Source organism: Dendrobates tinctorius, unplaced genomic scaffold (genome assembly GCF_039654945.1).
Source record: "Dendrobates tinctorius isolate UK_male_01 unplaced genomic scaffold, ASM3965494v1 ptg000102l, whole genome shotgun sequence".
Classification (NCBI taxonomy): Eukaryota; Metazoa; Chordata; class Amphibia; order Anura; family Dendrobatidae; genus Dendrobates; species Dendrobates tinctorius.
This window is the reverse complement of record NW_027361770.1, coordinates 44,873,397-44,894,372: the sequence shown is the minus strand read 5'-3', so window position 1 is coordinate 44,894,372 and position 20,976 is coordinate 44,873,397. Positions and strand designations below refer to the sequence as shown.

Here is a 20,976-nt window from a genome sequence, read left to right as displayed (position 1 = left end):
AAAAAAAAAAATCACCTTTCTAGAGATAATTCTGGGCGATGTCATGTAACTCGGAAATCGATCTGCAGGAACAGAAGAGCTGACGGTGGTGTGATAGGGCAGTACATACAAACACGACGTATTCTGTACACCCGACTATGGCGTTAGGTGACGTGGCTACTACCTATTGGAATATGTGCAGATATATAATAAAGTATTATACTGGAACACAATGACCCATTGAAAAAAAAAAATGTAATTCCTAAGATATTTTACCATTCCAGCTTAGGTTTAGTATCAAACATTTGGATCGGCTATAGGCAAAGTTAGAGATTTGGAGCAATTTCGGAAGCACTAGGGAAGAAAATGAGGGTTAGCCCCTGGAAATGTCTCCGTAACGCAGAGACCATCAATTACGGTCGAGTGCTCTTTCTTTCGGCTGCGTCCTTTGTAACACCACCCATTACATGGACTGTCTGCTCAATGAAGAAAAGGCCATTAAAATGTATCAATTCCACTAGACATAGCATCACCAGCCCTAAATCACCAGTCGTGTAGCAAGGAAGACATGTATCAATGGTGATAACAAGCATGGACTTTACGATCAGCGGTTCTTGGTCTATCTCATCATCACAAAAACAAAACTTCCATTTTCTGAACACCATGCAAATATGACATATGTGACACAAAACCAGTATGGGTTAAACCAGCACTTTGGATTCTGCAATCACCGGTGGTGGAAGCGCCTGAGGAAAGCAAACCTCAAACCTCGCTCTACATAATATTCCTCTGGGCGCCGTAACCTCAATCTCACAAGCAGATGTGATGTGAAAATAAGTGACAAAGGCTAGACAATGAATTAAAATCTGAGGCCAGCAAATGGTCACTGGCTCATTCCAATCTTGTGAAGCTCACTGATGAGCTGAGAACAATGCCCCGGGCCCAATATCACATTAGCACCTAGGGCTCGGGAATTGTTCTCCATGTGGTCCCACCGGCTTGCACTGGCAGATCGGGCACAATAAAACATAAAGGAGGATGATGATAAAACCTTACTAGATATGCAGCAGATAGGTGGTCATTGCTCTACAGGCTCAGATCTCACCTGTCAAGGGTGCCAGATTGTACAATGAGCTGCACTAGGGATGACACCTCACTGTAGGTCTGGTAGAGCTGGACCTGTGTAGGATCATGAGGCTACTACTACATTACCAGTTCCCTAAATCTGATCTGCCCAGGACAGAATATGAAACATATGGATAAGCAATGGTGGAACATTTCGGGAAGACTTAGGAGAAGGCTTGCACCACCATTGCCCATGACAGATTGTGGAAGACGTGATCCTCAAAACTTACCTGCCCTTTAACTAGGCTGGCTGCAAACTGTCTCATAACTGCTTCAACCGTGTAGGCACTGGACCATCCCCTGGGGGTGAGAAGCTCCATGCATATAGCGCCACCATCCAGAACATAGCCATTCTCCAACCTGGGGCTCAGCACCCTCATGAAAGGTGGGGAGAAGGGAAAGTTGTCCGGGAAGGTCAGGTTGAGCAGGATGAACTCTGTGTTGGTCTCCTTCATGTCCTGCCACAGGGTGGAGTCCTTGTCCACCTGGTGCAGCTTGACGTTCCAGTCAAACAGGCTGTCATCCACCAGCTCCACCGAGATGAAGTGGTCGCTGAGTTTGCGGATGTCTTGGAGTTCCTTCATCAGCCGCCTGCTCCTCACCTGGGTGCAGTGCTGCCGGTTGGGGGGCAGGAGGGGTTGCAGTGAGGAGCCCCCGTTGGGCTTGTTGCCCCCTCCTGCACTGCCACCCCCTTGCTGCTTGGGTTCCTTGGTGATAGTGGGGGTGCTGGTCTCTTTGGCACTGTTCTTGTCGTGCTTGTCCTTATGGCACTGCTCATTCTTCTTGCCCTTGAGGTCGGCCTGGCTGAGGATGCCCTCCGCGCTGCAGCACCCCGCGCCGCCGCCACCGCCCCCCGCGGAGCCTCCCTGCTGTTTGTTGCTGCTGTTCTTGCCCTTCTTCAGCGATCCCTGCTGGCTGCGGTGGTGATGATGATGGTGGTGATGCTTGGGGTCCTCCGTATCTCTGTCGTGAAGACGGATCAGTCCTATTTTCCGCAGCAGTGTGGCCATTTTCCAATGCTGCACAATGTGAGACTGCTGATGGCTGTGCGCGGAGACGGAGCACTCAGTCACCGGCTCAGATCCCAGCTGGCATAGCTGACACACAGCCCCTTCCCCTGAATTACACGGGCATCGCTCCCTGGCGCCCCCTACAGATGTGCACGGGCATCCTTCCTGGCAGCCCCCGTCCGTGCATGCCGCGTCCTCCCTCCTTGTGGTGCAGTGATATCGCACTGATCGCCTGCCGTCCGGTCCTACGCTCCTGTCTCTTATCTGCAGCCCTCACAAAGAGGGGGGAGGGCGGCTCTGGGGGAGGGGCCGGAGCGCTGCAGCTCACATGGAGGCCACTGGCTGCCGCAGCATTAGTCCTGCACTGGCCCCGCCCACTCCCCCCGCACGTCACCAAGCCCCGCCCACGGGCTCTGTTACCTGCGCTGCATCCTAAATCGCAGGGTCTGCAGCTACTCTGCATCATGGGGGGGCTGGAGCGGCACCGAACAGGTTACACCTTCCAGCCTGGCGCTGCCTTGCAGAGATGAGCACGGACTCCATTGCTTCTTCTGCTGACCCAGTTTTCTAACTGCGGATCTGCAGGCTGATGGCCACACGTCACCCACAGTGACAGCCTGGCAGCTGGTGCTGATGAGACAGTCCGCGCTCACTAGAGCGTCACTGATCGGTGCTGCCCTCATACATTATTCACAGCACCGATTGTGGGGTCCCCGGATAGACCACCTTACATCTTGGGGGCACGTGCACCTGTGCAGACCCCTGAGGTCTGGCTCCTCTCCTCAGCAGATGTCTGACGTTCGGTGGGATGTGTGGGGCGACTGTGACACTGAGGGTCCGGCGGCTCATTTGTGGGATCGGTGTGGTCCACGGGCTATAACCCCCGCTCTCCACAATGTCACAGCTGTCACCGATGAGACACATGCCTTTCCATTCAGCTGCTGCACTGGGATGCTACGTCACTGTGGTCGAAGTCAGCACGGGACTGGGCCCCAATATTGTTCTTGACCCTAGTACACACGGGGGTTGCCTGATGCGGGATTAGACGCACGGCTCATGCAGGTGTGGGTCGCCCACTCCGTCACAGGGGCCCACCGGGGGATTCACCGGTTCCCCTACGTGCCACTACAAGCTTGAACGAAATGTCACTGTGGATTAGAGGGATTGGGCGGTAGAGGCACGTGTCATTAAAGAAGCCCCCCATGAAGATTTTGTAAATGTATCTGTGTCTGGGCTCGTGTACATGGCCATATTATTGGTCCAAGTGCGATCCGACAATACATTGGATCTCACCCAGACCATTGTTATCTACTGGACCCTGCACACGTCCGATTTTTTCCTTATACAGAGCCCATCTGGGAAAAAAAATCGCTGTATGTCAAAGTTTGTTCTCATATATGGATCACACCCAGCCATGCAAGTCAATGAGGAAATCATCGGACTGCACTCAGGTGACATCTGAGGGCAGTCAGATTTCCAGGGATTGACAGAATGGAGAAGATGTAGACATTTTTTTCTGTATTTTCTCTTATCCAAGAGAATCAATTCACACTATATGATCACTTGCGTAATTGACCCGATTCTCTTGGATGAGAGAATATATGCTCGTGTGACCCTAGCCTATATGTGTATGTAGTGTACTGTATACGTGTTAATATATTCACCTACCGCCGTGTTCTCTGGGATCCGGCGTCACTCGGCTCTACTTCCCAGTGACGTCACTGCTCTGCAGATGCTCCGGCCCAAGCCGCGCTCTGCGTGACCCGGTAGTGGCATTTACAGTATAAGCTTATGGAACGTCAGAACGAGACTCAATCTATATCTTATATTGTAAAAGATATTCCGACTCACGCATGGCGCAAAGAGTGATCCGGACAGGCTGAAGTGCGCTGAGAGGTGGAGCACAACGGGGCCGGATCCCAGAGAAGGAGGGTGTAGTGGAGTATACCAACACTACGCTACACACCATACACATATAATCAGATTTATTATAAAATAATGATAATAACTATGTACTAAATATTACTGAGAAGAAAGAAAAACTTTTGTTCCAGCTCCTACTGAATAAAAATGTCTTCAAATTTATTCAAACAATTTAAAACATGACATGCTCCTGGACCGCACCGTGGTGCACACTGGGACGCAGCGACGCGTTTCCATCGCAAGGGCGATTTTTATCAAAGCTGCTATCCTTAGGACACACACACATTTTTATAGGAAAACTAAAATTAAACAACTGAAATGTCACCCAATGTATGAAGGTCCCGACAGTGACGTTCATGAAAAACAGACATAAAAACAGAAAAACCCATCAATGGGTAAGAATCTAACAAACCAATATATGTGCGTGATACTATTACTAAAACATAATGGTCCCACGCTATTAATAGTGAAACACCATTTCATTGCGTCTGCTCAGCCCATTTGGATACCTGGTGCCTAAGTTGGAAATCCAATAGGCTTCACGAGTAGAGATGAGTGACTTTGCCTTTTTTCGGGTCGAGTTGGGTTTCATGAAACCCGCTTTCGCAAAAGTCGGGTCGAACGAAATCGGCCGAATATCGTTAAAAGTCGAAGGCCGACTGAAACACGAAACCCAATGCAAGTCAATGGGGAAGCAAAGCCGGCAGTGAGCGGAGGACAGGAAACACACCTACAGTGCCCATTTCAATGCCAACAACATCAATTCTTATTACATAAGCTTGTCAACCATAATTTACTTTATAATAATAGTTAGGCATTGAAAACTGGGGGTTATTTGGCTAAAGTAGTGGGGGGGGGAGGGCTGGCTGCAGGTTTTCATGTGCCCTGGGCGAAAGAGTGTCAATGGGCTCCTTTAACACAATCACAATTCATGATCCTCTGATACGGCAGAGAAATAGCGGTATAGTACAATGAAAAATACTTCACTTCTTACATCTCATGACTGATATCCATTTTAAATTCTCCAATAGCTCCAAAAACGGACTGTATATTACTCCATACAGTATTATGGCCACCGCATAGTGCGCTATACAGAGTAATGAGGCCCATATATTTCTCCATACAGAATCATTGGTCCCATATAATGTTTGATACAGTATATGATGAGCTCCACATAATGCTACAGTATATGTTGGTCCCCATGGATGAAGCTCCACTGTCTTATGGGCCCAAATAATGCTCTATATATAATGGGCCCCATTTCTAATGCTCCAGTGTATAATGGGCCCTGTAAATGCTGCTCCAGTGTCTGATGTCCACCTTTGGACTGCTCCAGTGTATGGTGGGCCCCAGATATGATTCACCAGCGTATAGTGCTCCCCAAAAATTGCTCCCAACCATTAAAACAATTAAATAAGTCTCCTCGCTAGGGAATCCCTGTACTCTGGACTCCTCCTGATCCCCATCTTCCATCTCTCTGCACTTGGACTGTTTAGGCAGAGGGCGTACAGACATGATGTCATCGCGCTCTTTTACCAGAATGTCACCGTTAGGAAAAGTATTTGGTTTCCGGAGGCAGTATGGTTGCAAAGCTGAACCTTAAAGGAATGTCCAGAAGGGCACCACCAGGAGTGCAGCCTGCAGCTTAATTGGACTCAACACGGGCAACCTCAACCATGCCATCCACAAAAAAGTTGCACAGATTGCAAGCTTAATTCCGTTAACGAACGAGACTCTGGCATGCCCCCGCGGTCCGCGTCCAGCTTACTAGAGGGACACGTGAGGCTCTGGCACGCGAGATCGGCCAATAACAGCTCTGTCATGCCCTTACATGTCCGGGGCTGCACGCGTGCTACAATGAAAGGACCAGCGTGTATCGCTTACAGGTGCAGATAACACGCTGAACCCCGTTAGTGATGGGGATCTGGGATTACAATTCTTCCCCGCAAATAAGCATTTCTCAGTAAGTGCAGGTCAACCGTAATTCCGGAATTAGGCCTAAACGGCATTCCAGAAAGAATGTGCAAAAATTAAGTGTCCAAACCACAGTTACTGTAGCTTGCTTAACAGCTGGGCTCCTCTGCTGAGTAGCACACAGTTCTTACATAAACAGGCGGCATAGCTTGGTTCACGGGTGGCCAACTCTGCTGAGCAGCATACACAGTTACTAGGCCCAAAGTATTAAGTGGTGTAAATGCAGTCAAAAACTGGTTCTTTCATAAACAGGCGGCATAGCTCGGTTTACGGGTGGGCTCGTCTTCTGAGTAGCAGACACAGTTACTAGGCCCAAAAGGATTTTCAGGACAATATGCGGTAAAAAATTATTAGAAACACACACGGTGTAGCTCCTTCACAGGTGTACTACACCGCTGGCTACCAGACACCGCTACTATGGCCTAAAACTGTCTATTATCATTGAAAACCATTATTAATGTGAATAAAAAGATACGCTTTTGTTTAACGAAACGTTCTCGAACGGAAACTCGAACAGCCGAATTTTAATCAAAGTGTTGTAGTTCGACGAACGGATCTAACACCGCCCAAAACAGCTAGAATTTGAACTTGACCAACAGTTTCACTCAAACACCACACATCTGTAATCAGGAGGCAGACTCAGACGGTCTCAGGCACCATATGGATTCGACAAGATTGCAGAAAGTTGAGAAAGGGTACAGTATCACCGGGTAACAGGTATATATAGCATAGTTTAAACATTTAAAATCTCCGTGTTTATTTCCAGAGTCCGACAAAGACACTCACAGCCTCAGTATGGATTAGACAACAATCTAAAAAGTAGAAAAAAGGAAATGTTTTTGAAGGTACACCAGTATACACTGTTGGGGTATTTTTAAATCTTCATATTTATTTCTGTCTCAGTAAGACAGTCCAGACTCTCCGCAGGAGGAAACAGATGGATAAAAGTACAGACATAAAGTCCAGTGATTGCAGAAATTTAGGAATTACTAATCAGGGGAAAAACTCCCTGGAGAATTCTCAGAGGCGATGCTGACCCTCAATTACTTTGTGTGTGGAGACAGCGAAAACAGTTCTTTGTGAAGAAAGGGTTGCTGTATCGCAGTACCGTTGATTCCATCACCGTTACTCATCTCCATCAAATTGTGATCACAGGGAGAGATGTAGACATGGCCCTCACTGCCTATCATGATCTGTCAGGTAACTTTGGAGTGCAAAAGACAGAAGCCACAGGCTGTAGGCGATTCTATTGGATTGGCATGAGAGGGCACATTTAAAAATGTGGGCAGGAATGTCACACGTCTGTGGGTAGGAAAACTGTGAAGGCTGATGATAAACCACCACTGCATCTCATTGTGAATCGACGTCCATAAGAAATGGAAGCCATTGATCATCTGAAGCTAGAGCCCGGCCAGCAGGACAGAGCATAGCTACGTCTTAGGCCTCTTTCACACTTCAGTTTTTTTGCATCAGTTATAATCCGCCAAAAAGGCGGACAAGCGGATCCGTTCTCAACTGATGTGAACGGATGTCACAGGATCCGTTTTCAGACGGATCCTGAAAATGAAGAAATTTAAAGGAATCGCTGGCCGGGGAGAGAGAGAGAGAGAGAGAGAGAGAGAGAATTTTTTTCTTGTTTTGTCCGGCACCCAGAAAGAAATTCGGGTTAAATCAGTGTTTGCAGGATCCGCCAGAGAAAAAAACGTTACAAGCTCCGTTTTGAAATTTTTGAGGATGGTGACGGACAGCAACTTTTGGCGGATCTTCACAAAAAACGGATTCAACAGACAGCAATCCGTCACAATCCGCCATTAATGCAAGTCAATGGGGAAAAAAACGGATCCTCAAAAAAAAAATTGAGGATCCGTTTTTTTTCAAAATCTGGCGGATTGTGACTGATTGTAAAAAACGGAAGTGTGAAAGAGGCCTTAACCATCATCTATCAGTTAACCAAATTTGTAGTGGCAGTCCCAGGGAAGGATTTGACAGCCCAGACTACACAGCGGAGGAGCAGGGAGAGGTAAATATTGCAAATGCTGGGGCCCTGCCCAAGCAAGGGGGGCCCACTCGTGGGCGTCGGTACTGGCACTGGGCCCCTCATAGTACGCCGGTGTGTCTGACGGCGGGTGTGCACCCCCACCGTCAGAGACACTTGATTGCACTATGAGGGACCCTGTGCCAGTGCCGGCGCCCAAGAGTCGGCCCACACACCTGTCCAGGGCAATGGCACTCACACGGTTGCATGCGCTAGGTGGTGACCCTGGCCATGGGGGGGAGGAGGCAGCACAGTTATGGAGGTTTAAAAAATGGCATATGTTGATGTTGGACATTCAGCAGCTGCAAATGGAGGAGATGGAGACGTCCGAGGAAGAGGAGGACAAAAGTGAGCCATTTTTCTGGCAACCTGTGTGTCATCAGGGGAAGGTGGGACAAAATCCTTTGAAACCCAGGCATGGTTCATTTTAATGACAACAAAGGTCCCATAAATTAAAGGTGAAATGGAGACAGGGGAGAACCCTGCTCCAACACCAAATGCAAAAGCTCAAAAAACTAATGTAGAGCCAGGAGAAACAAAAGAGCATGCAATATTTTAGATATAAAAATATTAAAATTCTTTATTAAATCACAATATTACAACATAGATAATAATGAGGTGCTCATAAAAAGTGTGGCCAATAAATTCCAGGAATCTCCCAAACCTCCCCGAGATGGAAAACCCGGTAAGTAGAAAAATGGGAGTATAGCACATGTCTTGTCACATATAGAGATACCATTACAACATCCAGGAACTAAATCACTAAGGCTCAGTGGCTAAGTACAATTCCAGTGCTGCCTGCTAAAGGGGTATGGTGAAGTGCAGCCATAAAAAAAAAAAAAAAAAAAAAATGCCCACAGAAGATTGCAGGAAACCCATGTGACGACTTACCAGGGAGGAGAGGAAGGGGAGCGCCCAGCTGTGGAACCCCCGACGCGCATTTCGCGACGTCCCCCGCCGCTTTGTCAAGGAGGAGATAGCTCAGGATGTCCCGATAGGGCCTTAAAATAGCCCTTGACCCCGGTCATGTGACCGATATCCACCAATGGCATCGGCACTTGTGGCGCATGCGCCATGGCATCTGCAGGTCCTTCACCGCAGAAAGGCGTCTAACACAGTGCGCACGCGCCTGGAAACCTGGGGCAGAGCGCACCATGCATACAGACGTCGACCGCAGCTTGGAGCCACAGATGGCAAGGCGATGTGCACGGCCGTAAAGCAGTGGATCAAAGTAGCATCAACATAAAGCCAAAGTTCTAAACTACGGGCCAGGGCAATATGTATAATAGCTCTCTGAGGTCATATATGAATATGCATAAAAATAAAAATAGAGGACCACCTTAATAGGAGTAATGCAAATGTATAAATTAACCCTTCTAACATCATGTGGAACAATGCATGGGTAAAAAAAACCCATCTCAATAGAGAATACATATATATATATGCAATAAAGTCAGAGGTATAGTATAAATCACCTCAATAAGTAGCAATACAATAGGTATAAACAACAATGAGTACATCAAATGAGCGTATAATTAGTTCAATGAAGCATGCTAATCAAAGTACACCAATAATAGAGGAGACTATATCCCCACATATATATATAAAACATCAATAAAGCATAATGGCCATTAATGGAATATATAATAAGTTCCATAAGACGCTTGATTGTAGTAGAGGGTATCTCGGGTCCCCAATGTAATGCAAATCCAAGGCCATACAGGGACACACTGTGTGATAACTAAAGAAATAAAGAAAAATAAAAACCAGTAAATACAGAATAAAAACAAAGAAATAAAAACAACCACTGCCAAGCAGCATGGGAGATATACAGTCATGCGAATACACCAAGGAAAAAAGGAAAAGAAGAGGGGACATACTAGTATGTAAGCATGTATCCCCTCATATCAATTCCAAACATATCAAGGAAGAAATTTTGCGAAAAACAGGGGAGAGGGAAGCATGGGTCAGATATCAATTGGCATAATAATTATAAAAATAAATAGAAATTGTGGTATACATAATGTGCATGGGACCAAACAAAGGCCTCAATTAGTCACATGGCAGATAGAATGAGCCAGTGCACATATACATGAAGGACAATTGGTAAAGACAACTGCAATCACAACGATCAAAATAAAGGAAAAGGAAGGCCAGCAGTCAAAATGTCACAGAAAATTCAATACTTTATTAATAATATATAATGAGACATAGGTACATGAAAAAGGGGGGAGTGGACTCACACATGGCTGAAAAAAGAGGCCTAGTATGTCACCCACATCTACCAGGAAAACAACCCCATATGGTCATATCGCAAAAAAGTTCATATAAGAGTCACACATAATTTGGTAAATATGATGTACATCTACATAGTGAACCGGGACTCAAAGAACTTACTGATAGTAAAAAATATCTAATCTGGAACAAATGTTCATAATGACTAGACCTAAGAGGGGTCTACAATGTTACCTGGACAGAGTGAGGGTGAACCATACAGCGACCGGACCCCGACGCGCGTTTCGGAGCGTGCTGCTCCTTCCTCAGGCTCATGGTGTCAAGCTGGACAATCCACTTGACCTCCATTTGCCCGAGGACCTTTTTGTAATCACCTCCCCTTATTCCCATGTGTAGGACATCAATCCCCCTAACCTTCAACAATCCCGCATCACAGTTGTGATGTGCCCGAAAATGTCGCGGGATAGTTTTAAGCTCTGAGGGGTCAGATACAGTCCTGGCTGCGCCAATGTCCCGCACATGTTCCCGTACTCGCACCCTCAGCTCCCTGGTTGTAAGTCCAATATAAATTTTAGGACACGGACATGTGGCATAATATATAACATTTGTCGTGCCACACAATATCCGTTTCTTGATCTTAAATTCCCTCCCACCAACCGAGGAGCTGAAGGTGGAGCAGCGTAGGACATTGGCGCAAGCCAGGCAATGTCCACATGAGAAGGATCCACATAACGGACCACTGGATCCAAAGAAATTTTTAGGGGTAGGTACATAATGGCTTCGTACCAAAAAGTCGCCCAAATTCTTAGAGCGACGTGGCGACATGGATGGGAAATGCCCCAGGACAGACCTCAGGGATGAATCCGTCTCCAAAATGAGCCAATGTTTTTGTAAGATGGCGCGCATATTGCGCCATTCGTGATTGAATGTAGAGATGAATCGTATAGGTCCATCTCCATTCGGCATAACACTTTTCTTGGTAGATTGTAAAAGACCACTACGCGGGGTGTGTCTTGCCATATTATAGCCCATCTTAACACACCTGCGACTATAACCTCTCTTCAGAAAACGGTCACTTAGATCGTGGGCTTGTCTCTCAAATCGGTCATCAGTGGAGCCGATGCGCCGCATGCGGAGGAATTGTCCGACAGGGATGGCCCTCACCGTGGCCGGATCAGGGGCCGATGATGCCTGTAATAAAGAGTTTACGGAGGTGGGTTTCCTGAAAACGTCCGTCTGGATGTGCCGACGAGAATCGACCTCCAGACGAACGTCCAGGAAATCCACACTCCTATCATCATACTTATATGTCAAGCGAATGTTATGGCTATTATCGTTCAGAGACCTCATGAAATCCCCGAGCTGGTCGACAGTACCGTCCCACAAAAACAAAATATCATCTATGAAGCGGTACCAGCACAGCACATGGGAAGCCTCCCGCGGGCCCTCGTCACCAAACAACCTCCTCTCCCACGCGCCCAGGAAGAGGATGGTGTACGAAGGCGCACAGGCCGCCCCCATGACTGTGCCCCGCTTCTGTAGATAAAAATGGTCCTTAAATACAAAAAAGTTGTGGATTAAGATAAAGTCGACCAGCTCTAGGGCCAGTCCACACAGAGGGCCATCCAAGTCGGAGGTCCCCAAAAACAAGCGAACAGCATCTGCTCCCAACCGATGGTCGATGCAGGTGTAGAGACTTTCTACGTCGGCAGTAACAAGAAGGGTGGAGGGTTCCACAAAGATGCCGTCGACCCGCGCCAGGACGTCCGTTGTGTCACGGATATAGGATGGGAGTGTCTCCACCAATGGTTTTAAGTAGAAGTCGATAAATCGACATACAGGCTCACATATACCTCCAATCCCCGACACAATAGGGCGCCCCGGGGGGTCGAGGGCATCTTTGTGGACCTTGGGTAGGAGATAGAATGTGGGGGTTCTGGGGGATTTAACCACCAGCCCATCCAAGACCTTTTTGGTGATGGTATCGTTTTCAAAAGCCCTCTCCAAAATAACTCGAAGTTCATGTGCAAAGCTGACCCTAGGGTCTGAGGATAATTTTTGATATGTTGCCGGGTCCCTCAGTTGGCGAAACGCTTCCCTCTCATATTTACAATTGGGCCATACCACTATATTCCCCCCTTGTCAGCTGGCTTAAACACCACATCCTCCATAGACTGTAATTGGGAGATCGCCAGACGTTGTTTATGAGTTAGGTTATCCGAACAATTTCTTAAAGTCCTCACTTACTAATTTAGTAAAAATGTCTACAGAGGGACTGATAGCCAAGGGTGGGAATCTAGTGGATTTGGGCCAAATTGAAGATGGAAACTTACTTACAGGCGGGCCATTCTGTTCGGCGAGCAAATCCTCCAAGTCACGGGTTGCCTCCCTTTCAGTATCACTCAGGGACCCGGGAACATGGCTTGCAGTCAAGGGCTATTTTAAGGCCCTATCGGGACATCCTGAGCTATCTCCTCCCTGATAAAGCGGCTGGGGACGTCGCAAAATGCGCGTCGGGGGTTCCACAGCTGGGCGCTCCCCTTCCTCTCCTCCCTGGCAAGACGTCACATGGGTTTCCTGCAATCTTCTGTGAGAATTTTTTTTTATGGTTGCACTTCACCATACCCCTTTAGCAGGCAGCACTGGAATTGTACTTAGCCACTGAGCTTTAGTGATTTAGTTCCTGGATGTTGTAATGGTATCTCTATATGTGACAAGACTTGTGCTATACTCCCATTTTTCTACTTACCAGGTTTTCCATCTCGGGGAGGTTTGGGAGATTCCTGGGATTTATTGCCCACACTTTTTATGAGCACCTCATTATTATCTATGTTGTAATATTGTGATTTAATAAAGAATTTTGATATTTTTATATCTAAAATATTGCATGCTCTTTTGTTTCTCCTGGCTCTACAATGGTTCATTTTAATGAAGGTTAGATCATCAACATTTTGGGTCGAAAGACGGGTCCTTTTTTCTGTCAGTATTGAGCCAGCAGCACTGAAGACTCTTTCTGATAGCACACTAGCAGCAGGGCAAGCGAGCTCCTGTAAGGCATATTGTGCCAATTCAGGCCAGGCGTCCAGTTTAGAGGCCCAATAGTCAAAGAGGAATGACCTGTGAGGGAGAACATCGATATGGGACGAGAAGTAGTTTGTAACCATAGTTGACAACTGCTGTCTCCTGTCACTTTCAATCGATGCAGTATTACCAGTCGTGTAAGCGGGACTTGAAAAATCAGTCCACAACATGGCCATGAAACCCCTGTCTCCAACGCCACTTCTGATGTGTGCACCACGAACACCTCTTCCATGTTGCCCCCTCCGGCACGTTGGAGAACCATCACCGCTGCTGTGTGCTGGGAATGCCTCAAACAAATGGTTTACCAGAGTTGCTTGCTTGCTAGCCAATATTAGGTCAAAGTTCTCCTGTGGCATGATGTTTTGGAATTTGCCTTTATAGCGTACATCCAGGATGCTGGCCAACCAGTAGTCGTCATCGTTCATCATTTTGGCAATGCGGGGGTCCCTTTTTAGGATCTGCAAGGCATAATCTGACATGAGGGCAAATGTGCCAGGTGTCAATGATGCACTGCGAGTGTTGGGTGGAGGAGCACTTTCTGGCAAATTCACATCCCTCCAGTCACGCACAAACCCTGTACCAGACCTTGCCACGCCAACATTTTCTCTTGCCCCATGAGAAGCATCCTCCTCCCCTAAATAATCATCCCCATCATCATCCTCCTCTTCCTCTTCTTCCTCCACCGCGTCCAGGAGAGGTCCCGGAGCAGACAATGGCTGACTGTCATCAAGGCTTCCCTTCTCCTCTTCTTCCTCTGCTGCAGACACCTGCTCCTTGATGTGCGTCAAAGTTTGCATGAGCAGACGCATAAGTGGGATGCTCATGCTTATGATGGCTTCGTCTGCGCTTACCAGTCGTGTGCATTCCTCAAAACACTGAAGGACTTTACAGAGGTCTTTCATCTTCGACCACTGCACACCCGACAGCTCCATGTCTGCCCTCAAAGTGCCTGGACGTATATCCTCCCACAAATGCATTACAGCCTGCCTCTGTTCGCACAGCCTCTCAACCATGTGCAGGGTGGAGATCCACCTTGTTGCAACGTCGATAATTAGGCGGTGCTTGGGAAGTTGGAGCAATCGCTGTAGCTTCTGCATACGACTGGAGTGTACGGGCGACCGGCGGATGTGCGAGCACAGTCTTCGAACCTTCTGGAGCAGGCCTGTTAACTCCGGATAATTATTGAGGAAGCACTGCACCACCAGGTTCAAGGTGTGAGCCAGGCAAGGTATGTGTCGGAGTTTTGAAAGGGCTATGGCTGCCACAAAATTCCGGCTGTTATCACTAACTACCTTGCCTGCCTCAAGATGTAGACTGCCCAGCCATGACTCAGTTTGTCGCTGCAAGTAGTCGGCCAGTACCTCCGCGGTGTGTCCGTCGCCCAAACACATCATCTTCAACACAGCCTGCTGACGCTTACCACTAGCTGTTCGATACTGGGACGCCGAGTGTGCAACACTGGCAGTTGCGGATGGAGTGCTCGTGCGACTGCGCTCTGTGGACGAGCTTTCACTTCTGGAGGAGGAGGGTTGAACGCCTACAGCCAACTGTTTCCAACTGTTTCCTATGTTTTTTCCACCGCCGCTGTCCCCTGTGGACCCTGCATCCACCACATTAACCCAGTGCGCAGTGATGGACATGTAATGGCCCTGGCCATGCCTACTGGACCATGCATCTGTTGTGAGGTGCACCTTTCCACTCACTGATTGCTTGAGTGCATGGACAATGCGGTCTTTCACATGAAGGTGGAGGGCTGGGATGGCTTTGCGAGAAAAGAAGTGCCGACTGGGTAGGTCATAGCATGGTACTGCGTAGGCCATGAGTTCACGGAAAGCTTCGCATTCAACCAACCGGTAGGGCATCATCTCTAACGAGATTAGTTTGGCAATGTGGGCGTTCAAACCAGTGTACGCGGATGAGAGGATGAGTACTTTCTTGTCCTACTCATAGTCTCTGGTAGGGTGAGCTGGACTTGAGAGCTGCATATGGTGGAACTAGCGGTGGACATGGCGGACTGAGAGACGGTTGATGATGGTGATGGAGTTGGTGTTCTTTCTGATGTCCTAGATTCAGTCTTTCATAGCAATAACATTGTGATTCCCTGACTGCTTTGGCCTTGCGACGACACCTCAACATTTGCTGCTGGTGGTGTGCTAACCGGTGGGCTTACAGTGGGGGAAATGATGTAGCGTTGCTGACTACCTTCATTGGGAGCAGTTGCACATGTAGTACGTGAGGTTTGGTAGTCTGTCCATGCTTGCAAGTGCATGGTGGTTAAATGTCTAAGCATGCAACTGGTATTCAAATTTCTCAGATTTTCCCTTGGCTAAAGGTCTTTGCGCACTTCTTACAGATAACCTTTGCCTGATCATTAGGATTTTGTTCAAAAAAGTGCCACACTGCACTCTTCCTACTATGGAAGACATTTTGAGGCCTTGCACGCTGTGCTAAATTGACCGTCTGGCCTAGCTGTCCTGCAACTCTTTTGGTTTTTGTAACCCATTTTTGGACAGCTCCGGGCCAGCCAGATAACAGCTGTTGCGATGTCGATGCCTGTTGCAGATGCTCCTCCTCCTCTTCTGAGCTATTGGCAGCGGCACCCTCTTCCCCCAATAGATGCCAATCTGGGTCAACAACTGGGTCATCCATCACCTCCTCTTCAATGCCATGTGCACCTTACTCTGTGTCACCATGTAAGGTGGTATAGTATGCGGGAAGGGGCACCTGAGTTTCATCAGGGTCAGATTCTGGCTCAGTACACTGCGAGGACAATGTAGTGCTCTGAGTAAATGTACCAGCAGATAAATCTAGCAGTGGCTGTGCATCAGTGCACTCTATGTCAGGTTCTTCTTGGACTGGGTAATTCACGATTTGACTTGATAACCCTGGCATGGTTTGTGAAAAGAGCTCCATGGAGTAATCTGCAGTGTGGCCTGCCGCATCCTTTACTTTTGGTAGGGGTGAAGGACACAAGGAAAGGTGTGATTCCTGACTATGAGCCTCCAATGACGACTCAGTGCTTTTATTTTTTGAAAGTTCAGAAGAGGAGGCGATAGAGCTGGAGGCTGTGTCAGCAATGTAAGCCAAAACTTGTTCCTGAAGCTCCGGCTTTAAAAGCGGTTTACCTACTCCCAGAAAAGGGAGCCTTCGAGGCCTTGTGGAGCCAGACGATGACGCAGGCTCAACACCTCCTGCTTTAGGTGCTATTGTGCTTTTGCCACTACCAGCAGATCCACCACCACCACCAACATCATTACCAGCTGGCAACCCCCGCCCACTTCTACGGCCTTTTCCAACACACTTCCTCATTTTTGGGAAAATGTACCCAAAATACCACCAGCAATATGGTACTGTAAAACAAGGTACAAGGTGTATATAGTATTGGAGAGAATTTGAATCTCCCTACAGACTTGAGGACACTGAACTAATATCTCAGGCCCAGTGTAGATTACACCTCAATATAACAGACTGAAATTGGATGGTGTAAAAAATGTCTATATAGGACTGGGGAGAATTTGAATCTCCCTACAGACTTGAGGACACTGAACTATTATCTCAGGCCCAGTGTAGATTACACCTCAATATAACAGGCTGAAATTGGATGGTGTATATAATGTCTATATAGGACTGGGGAGAACTTGAATCTCCCTACAGACTTGAGGACACTGAACTATTATCTCAGGCCCAGTGTAGATTACACCTCAATATAACAGGCTGAAATTGGATGGTGTAAAAAATGTCTATATAGGACTGGGGAGAATTTGAATCTCCCTACAGACTTGAGGACACTGAACTATTATCTCAGGCCCAGTGTAGATTACACCTCAATATAACAGGCTGAAATTGGATGGTGTATATAATGTCTATATAGGACTGGGGAGAACTTGAATCTCCCTACAGACTTGAGGACACTGAACTATTATCTCAGGCCCAGTGTAGATTACACCTCAATATAACAGGCTGAAATTGGATGGTGTAAAAAATGTCTATATAGGACTGGGGAGAATTTGAATCTCCCTACAGACTTGAGGACACTGAACTATTATCTCAGGCCCAGTGTAGATTACACCTCAATATAACAGGCTGAAATTGGATGGTGTATATAATGTCTATATAGGACTGGGGAGAATTTGAATCTCCCTACAGACTTGAGGACACTGAACTAATATCTCAGGCCCAGTGTAGATTACACATCAGTATAACATGCTGAAATTGGATAGTGTATAAAATGTTTATATAGGACTGGGAAGAATTTGAATCTCCCTACAGACTTGAGGACACTGAACTATTATCTCAGGCCCAGTGTAGATTACACCTCAATATAACAGGCTGAAATTGGATGGTGTATAAAATGTCTATATAGGACTGGGGAGAATTTGAATCTCCCTACAGACTTGAGGACACTGAACTAATATCTCAGGCCCAGTGTAGATTACACCTCAATATAACAGGCTGAAATTGGATGGTGTATAAAATGTCTGTATAGGACTGGGGAGAATTTGAATCTCCCTACAGACTTGAGGACACTGAACTAATATCTCAGGCCCAGTGCAGATTGCACCTCAATATAACGGGCTGAAATTGGACAGTGTATAAAATGTCTATATAGGACTGGGGAGAATTTGAATCTCCCTACAGACTTGAGGACACTGAACTAATATCTCAGGTCCAGTGTAGATTACACCTCAATATAACAGGCTGAAATTGGATGGTGCATAAAATGTCTATATAGGACTGGGGAGAATTTGAATCTTCCTAGAGATTTTAGCAAGCTGACAACGATGCTCTCAGTCCCAAGTATGGCAGCAGGCAGCCTAATAAGCAGGACTGCTGCACACAAAAGTGTGGAAAAATGAACGCTTGGTAACTGCACAAAAAAGAGGATGAAAAGTATTTTTGCTTTTAAAAAAGCAGTTTGCACAGCAGTGTGAAAACAGCAATGCAGCTATCAGGGAGCCTTATAAGGCAGCCTAATCACCAACAGAGCTGAATGCACCAAAATATAGCCTCCCCTTGCACTGCACACTAACTGGTGTGTTGTACAGGCAAAATCGCTAGCAGCAGAAGCAGTTTTTTGTATCTTCTTCCCTGCCTAACGCTCTCCCTACAGAATCAGCAGCAGCTCTCCCTATTCTGAGATCAGCAGAAGTAAGATGGCGGTTGGCGTGCACGCCCTTTTATAGCCCCAGTGACGCCACACAAAGCAAGCCAATCACTTGCATGCCCTTCTCAAAGATGGTGGTGACCGCTGCCTATGTCATCGCGTTGGCCACAGTGTGCGTCCTCCATCACTGGCTGAAAAAGGGCGCTGGAAGCATCTTTTGAAACGCAACTTTGGCGCTCTGGTCGCCGACATCCTGGCTGACCTCACGCTATGGTCTGGTTTCATTTCATGAAACCCAACTTTTGCGAAAGTCGCCGGCTTTTGAATTTGACTGACTCGTTTCGCTCAACTCTATTCACGAGTCTAAGATCACCATGGTTTATTAAGCCGTTCTAATCCACAAACCTGTAAAAAATGCTACATGACTGTTGGTATATAAAATGTTTGGCCACTGAAGAAATCTTCCAATTACTGTTAGTACTTGCGGTATTGCATATGTCATTTAGGTATTCAGCAATGCGAGGTTTGAATTTCCTCGATGTGCATCCTATATAGCCTCCGGGTACGCCGGATTCCTCCCACACTTCAAAGACATACTGATAGGGAATCTAGATTGTTAGCCCCATCGGGGACAGTGATGATAATGTCTGTAAATGCTGTGGAATTAATGGCGCCATATAAATGAGTAAAATAAATAAATAAATATGCTAAATTACATGCAATACAGTCAATTCTGTAAATAACCTGATTTGTGTTACAGTTAATGAATTCTTTTATATTGAATTTGTGAGTATTATTATCATGATTATTCAAGAACTTAGTATTAGTAGTTTGTGTACAGGTTTACAATTTGTAGTGCCGCGTTTGTAGCTGCTTTTAATATCCAGCCATGTTTCCTGTGAAGTTTTAGATAGGAACATGCTAGGAGACGGCACATTCCCCAGATTCCAATATAGAAGCCAGGATGGGATCTACATGAAGTATTGGTAAAAATTCATTAATAACACGCCTGATTTGATAAACTTCAGGGCTATATTGGAGACACAAAAAGGGTTTGTTATTCAAGGAATTCCCTTTTTTCTAGAACGGTGATCACACTGGGGAGAGATCAATTCTTCGTGATTTTTTAATGACACCATATTTAACGCCCTCAACTTCCAATTGAAATCATTTCTGTTTTTATGTTTTCTGCATGATTGTTTCAATTCCTCATCCATATCTGTATTGTCACTGCAATTTCTTTTGATTCTAGTAAATTCCCCTATGGGTATTGACCTGACTGTGTGCTTGGGGTGACTGCTACTAGCATGCAGAATCGTGTTACCAAATATTGGTTTAGAATTGGTTTGTGCCAAAATCTTTTGATCGTGTACACCGACAAGTTTTACATCCAAAAAGGAAATTTGGTAGTTATTGATTACATGCGTGATTCTAAGATTCAGACTATTACAGTTAAGATATTTGATGAAGCCTGGTATGGCAGATACATGCTTGTTATGAATGGGTCACCGAGGAGGATGGCAGGAACATGCTAAGCCACCAGAAGACCAGAGAGGTTGGTAACTAAGCGGACTGCAGACCCCTAATCCTAACCGCACAACTAGCAGTAGCCGTGGAGCGTACCTACGATGCCCTAGATGCTTTGTCACAGCCAGAGGACTAACTAACCCTAAAGACAGAAAGATGAAATCTAAACTGCCCCAGAGCAGATCCCCAAAGGAATAGACAGCCTCCAAACATACAGTTGTGGCCAAAAGTATTGTCACCCCTGCAATTCTGTCAGATAATACTCAGTTTCTTCCTGAAAATGATTGCAAACACAAATTCTTTGGTATTATTATCTTCATTTAATTTGTCTTAAATGAAAAAACACAAAAGAGAATGAAGCAAAAAGCAAAACATTGATCATTTCACACAAAACTCCAAAAATGGGCCATACAAAAGTATTGGCACCCTCAGCCTAATACTTGGTTGCACAACCTTTAGCCAAAATAACTGCGACCAACCGCTTCCGGTAACCATCAATGAGTTTCTTACAATGCTCTGCTGGAATTTTAGACCATTCTTCTTTGGCAAACTGCTCCAGGTCCCTGGTATTTGAAGGGTGCCTTCTCCAAACTGCCATTTTTAGATCTCTCTACAGGTGTTCTATGGGATTCAGGTCTGGACTCATTGCTGGCCACCTTAGAAGTTTCCAGTGCTTTCTCTCAAACCATTTTCTAGTGCTTTTTGAAGTGTGTTTTGGGTCATTGTCTTGCTGGAAGACCCATGACCTCTGAGGGAAACCCAGCTTTCTCACACTAGACCCTACATTATGCTGCAAAATTTGTTGGTAGTCTTCTGACTTCATAATGCCATGCACACGGTCAAGCAGTCCAGTGCCAGAGGCAGCAAAGCAACCCCAAAACATCAGGAAACCTCCTCCATGTTTGACTGTAGGGACAGTGTTCTTTTCTTTGAATGCCTCTTTTTTTCTCCTGTAAACTCTATGTTGATGTCTTTGCCCAAAA

At 46.4% G+C, this 20,976-nt stretch overlaps 1 protein-coding gene across 1 annotated transcript in view; it reads right to left on the bottom strand.

Moving 5' to 3' along the window:
• Positions 1 to 2,490, bottom strand: part of UBE2QL1 (ubiquitin conjugating enzyme E2 QL1) — a 97,652-nt gene extending 95,162 nt beyond the window's left edge. The window contains exon 1 of the mRNA XM_073587868.1: positions 1,335 to 2,490. Within this exon, the coding sequence (XP_073443969.1) occupies positions 1,335 to 2,114 (780 nt within the window). The 5' untranslated portion in view covers positions 2,115 to 2,490. The remainder of the gene's footprint in view (positions 1 to 1,334) is intronic.
• Positions 2,491 to 20,976: the final 18,486 nt, after the last annotated feature.